Raw genomic sequence first — 4338 nt, forward strand, 5'->3', positions numbered from 1 at the left:
ACGTAAACATTACATAACATGCAGTCAGGACGCTGGGACGCTCACAGTATGGACGCGTCTGCCTGCTGTCCGTTTGGGGGGTTTTCTTCTGATACTCTCTCTCTCTTTCTCTCTTTCCCTCTTTTTCTTTTCTTATTTCTTTTTTTTAAATTTTTTTTTTTTTACACAAAATATAACATTTCCCATCCTGCAGACTGAGGTTAGGGCTCCTGCTTTTCGCCCAAGGCCTCAAGAGGCAGCAGATGTAAACAAACAGACGAACCATTGTGCAGGCCTGCAACTGACCGCGATGCTTCATTTAAATGGTAATATACAGTTATGGGATGATAATAACAACGCTGGTGGACATTTATTTAAGCCTAGGCAATAACTTACGAGCTCCTAAAGCACTAAACGCCACCTCAACACGCCAACTTGTGTTTTTTTTTAAATATATATATTTAAGCAAATAAAAAAATCCCCCTTTTGTTAAGTTTTAAAGGAGTATTTTCACGTTTCAGCCTGCAAAGAGCCTTTGTTCTGCATTATTCTAATGGAGGTTATTCTTAGCTCGCAGCTTCATCTGGGACAAAATAGTCCACCATTTTCTTCATTAGCTGCTGCTGTGCATGCAAAAAATAGCACACAGGGTGATTCCCCCTTCAAAATAAAAAACATACCAGCAATATGCAGGATCAGAATATAAATTTCAGAACACAAGATGATTGCATTTCATTCTAACAAATTTATTGTGTCTCAATCAGCTCGTACGGAACCACTACTGAAATTAAATTACAATCAAATTATCACATCAAAATATACCCTTATTACCTAACAACGGTTCAATGTCAGTTTATGATGATTTGTGCTCCTTTTTAGAAACGAGAATACAAAATTAAAACAAATAAGGGCAGCAACAAAAAATACGAGAAAGAAATATTGAAATAAAACAAGAAAATAAAAAGGGGGGGAAGCATCTTACACAAGTTCCTGGGGGGAAAAATAAATTACCGTTTGGAATAATTCATATGTATTCCGAATAAAATATTAAAACAAGTCTGATGAAAAATATAAAGTAAATAACTCAGATCAGTATCTGATCTAGTGATCTATATTGCCGGCTTTACAGAGTTTTGTTTATTAAAACCTACCAAAGAACACTGCTTAGAAAGGGCAGCATTAATAGTATATCCACAGCACCCACTCAGTCACACTTGGCAACAGATTTTTTTTCTCAAATAAGTGCAGTTGAAGTCTTTTTCAAATGTCTTTATGCTCTATTTGTTGAAAAAAAAAAAAGAAGGAGAAAAATCCACTCACGGTGTCAAAGTCCATTAAATAATAATAATTAAAAAACAGGTGATCTTTGAGATCAGGCGGTGGTGGGGAGAGAGGAGGGTGGGCAGGGTAGGGGGGGGGACAAGTCCTGGTCCTGGTTGTCTTTTCTCATTGATGAGGGCCTCAGACATGAAAAAAAGGAAACATCCCTAATCCTCCGTCAATGAAACCATGCAGTCCACCTCAGGAAAAAAAATAAAATCGCTGGAAATCATGATGGAAGCTTCGTGGATGTCACTCTTGTTCATATTGTTGCTGTCCCCCCCTCTCTCTGTTATTGTTAGGCTTGGAGGGGAGGCGGTTCAGTCCCATTTCTAAATATACAAAATGCCTGCTCCTTTGTTTCTTCAATCAAACACAGGATAATGAGGGGGAATGTTTTTTTTTCTTTTTGGAGGTTGGGGGGGGAGGGGGGGAGAGGAGGAGGAGAAAAATATTCAAAAAGAAAAAACAAAAAAACAATACTTGGTTTCCTCTTGGTGTGTTTTAATGCGCCAAAATTACCTGGTGGAATGAACTTGTAGTTGTCACCCTCTGGTCGCTCGCTTCACTCGCATCTTTTAAGTAATCTACTAAAAAATGCCCCTGAAAGAAAAAAGCAGAAGGAACCTTTTAGGTTAAGACATTTCAGGGCCTGGAAGAAGGTGTACGGTGCGTTTCACTGAAGTGGGGGGTTTTTGGGAGGAAAAAGAAGGGGGAAAAGGTTGATTTTTTTTCTCTTTCTGTTTGTTTTTTTCTGGTGAAAAATAGATAACACATTTGCAGTCTCATTCATATTCCCTCACAATCACAGTATCAAAAAATTTGGCTATCTTGGCGATAGTCTGTATGTTTTTTTTTTTTTTGTTATCAGTTTAATTCATATAAAATATTCTTGTGTGCTGTTTTCTATGTTTCACTGAACATTCTTTTGCAGTCCATGGAGGGGGGCGGTGTTTCTGCACTCACATTGCCGACCTGAGAGTACACATCCTCCGGCGTCTGTGCCACTCCTGGGGGCGTCATCCGTTTTTCCTTCTGTCTCCTATTGCAAAACCACACTCTAACCACCTCTTTCTCCAGCTGCAAGTTGTCCGCCAGGCTGGTGATCTCCTGGGCCGAGGGTTTGGGGCATTTCAGGAAGTGGCTCTCCAAAGCCCCCTTGACGCTCACTTCGATGGACGTGCGCTTCTTTCGCTTCCTCCCCTGCGCCGCGATCTTGTCGATGCTGGTGGGGCTGCCGGTGGACGAGTCGGCCTCCTCGAGCCACTTGTTTAACAAAGGCTTGAGCTTGCACATGTTTTTGAAGCTGAGCTGCAGAGCCTCGAATCTGCAAATGGTGGTCTGAGAGAAAACGTTCCCGTACAGGGTGCCCAAAGCCAAGCCGACGTCCGCCTGCGTAAAGCCCAGTTTGATCCTCCGCTGTTTGAACTGCTTGGCGAACTGCTCCAGGTCGTCCGAGGTCGGCGTGTCGTCGTCCGAGTGCGGGTCGTGGCTGTTGATGCCGCCGTGGTGCTGGTGATGCGGATGCTGGTGGTGATGGTGGTGGTGGTGGCTGCCGTGGTCCAGATCCGGGGTGTCCCCCCTCACCAAGCCCGGGTGCACCAGGCTCTGGCTCCCCGGACTCAGCATCCCGTTCACAGTGAAGCCACCGGGCTGGGAGTAGATGAGCGACTGCTGCTGCTGCTGTCCCCCGGATATGGAGTTAATATGAGCCGCAGTCGTGCTCCCCCAGGCCCCGGCGTGAGTCTGGTGGGGGGCTAAGTGAGGGGGCCTGTGGTGCAGCGCGGTGCCCGTGTGCAGATCGTCTCTGCCGGAGTTTTTCACGTCCTGCTGCTGCGGGCTGCCCGTCATCCCGACGGGGCTCGACGACCAGGGCGATCCGGCTTCGGCTGCAGCGACCGCGGCTGCTGCTGCGGCCGCTGCGGCGTGCGGAAGGGATGTCACCCACTGATGGGCATGGCTCAGCATGTGCCCCCCGTTGCTCGCTGCCATTGCGCCTTGCATAAAGTCACTCTGTACCATCTTGACTGAGGGGTCTCCCCTGTAGCCCCCCGACCCCGAGGTAACCGCAGCGCTGCCCGGCTGCATGCCACCACCTCCGGAGTCAGAGTGCACGATGGAGCCGGACGATAAGATGCTATTGCTGGGCAGATAAGGATTGGAAGCCGCGGTGGCCATTCCGTCAGCCCTTATGAATATGTTTGTGGATAACCCCCCTCCCTTTTTTACAGTCACTTCTTTCGAGCAGGCAAATTGTATCTCATGAATTATTCAAACTTTAAAAGTATGGGTAGGTTTTTTTTTTCTTGGCAAATACCATCGACGTGCGTAAAAAACGCAAAACAAAAAAAAAAAAAGCTTGAAAAAACTGTGGCAGACAAGTGAATAAAATCCGCATGTATTTACAACATTCTACTTCAAACACTTGTGCAGCGGGATCGGCGAGAAAATTCCAGGTTTTCAAAAGCCCTTTGAAACCATGTGCAGTCCGCTCAGAAAGTTTTGCGCCGGGATGAAATTGTGGACGTTAAAATGAAAATATACGGGGAAAGAGCGTCGTCCCAAACAAACTTTTGGTGGTCGCAGGAAACAAAAAAGCCTTGCAAATTCTCCACAATGTACAAAGTCCCGGTTTATGTCCCCTTTGGATGTGGAAAACATTAGCAGAGTGTCCTCAGTTCTTTTGTAATTCAGTCGCCGAGATTTTCTCCCTCGCTTTATTCTTTTCTCTCTCTTCTTTTATAGCACTGTAGAGCCTCTCTCTTTGTTCTGTTTTGATGTATATAAACCTGCCAAACCGCAAACTCCCGTTGAAGTACAATCCGGTATAACAGTGCACGGCGCTGCTTGCGAGCCTCTTCTCTCATTCGCTTGTTCTCTCTCTCCACCTCTCTCTCTATATCTCTCTGCCGCTCTCTCTCTCTCCCTGACAGCCCGCGTAGTCCCGCCCACCCTTCCAGCCCCAGACGCACGCACGGATGTTTACCCCCGTGCGTCCCCGCTGATTGGTTACCCGGGGTGTGATTGGCAGGTCTCTGC

General features: G+C 46.3%; 1 protein-coding gene across 1 annotated transcript; it reads right to left on the reverse strand.

Moving 5' to 3' along the window:
- Positions 1-704: 704 nt before the first annotated feature.
- pou3f3b (POU class 3 homeobox 3b) lies at positions 705-4239 on the reverse strand. Its single transcript, XM_051427543.1, has 2 exons — positions 2266-4239; positions 705-1902 (listed from the first exon to the last, which is right to left on the reverse strand). Exons 1-2 carry the CDS (start codon positions 3475-3477, stop codon positions 1804-1806), a joined length of 1311 nt encoding a protein of 436 aa, XP_051283503.1. The 5' UTR covers positions 3478-4239; the 3' UTR covers positions 705-1803.
- Positions 4240-4338: the final 99 nt, after the last annotated feature.

This window comes from Dicentrarchus labrax, unplaced genomic scaffold (assembly GCF_905237075.1).
Source record: "Dicentrarchus labrax unplaced genomic scaffold, dlabrax2021, whole genome shotgun sequence".
NCBI lineage: Eukaryota > Metazoa > Chordata > Actinopteri > Moronidae > Dicentrarchus > Dicentrarchus labrax.

Coding starts and splice junctions, on each gene's coding strand:
- pou3f3b (XM_051427543.1), bottom strand. CDS start 3,477: ATGGCCACCGCGGCTTCCAATCCTTATCTGCCCAGCAATAGCATCTTA. Junction 1,903..2,265: donor TGTACTCTCAGGTCGGCAAT/GTGAGTGCAGAA, acceptor TTTTTCTTTCAG/GGGCATTTTTTAGTAGATTA.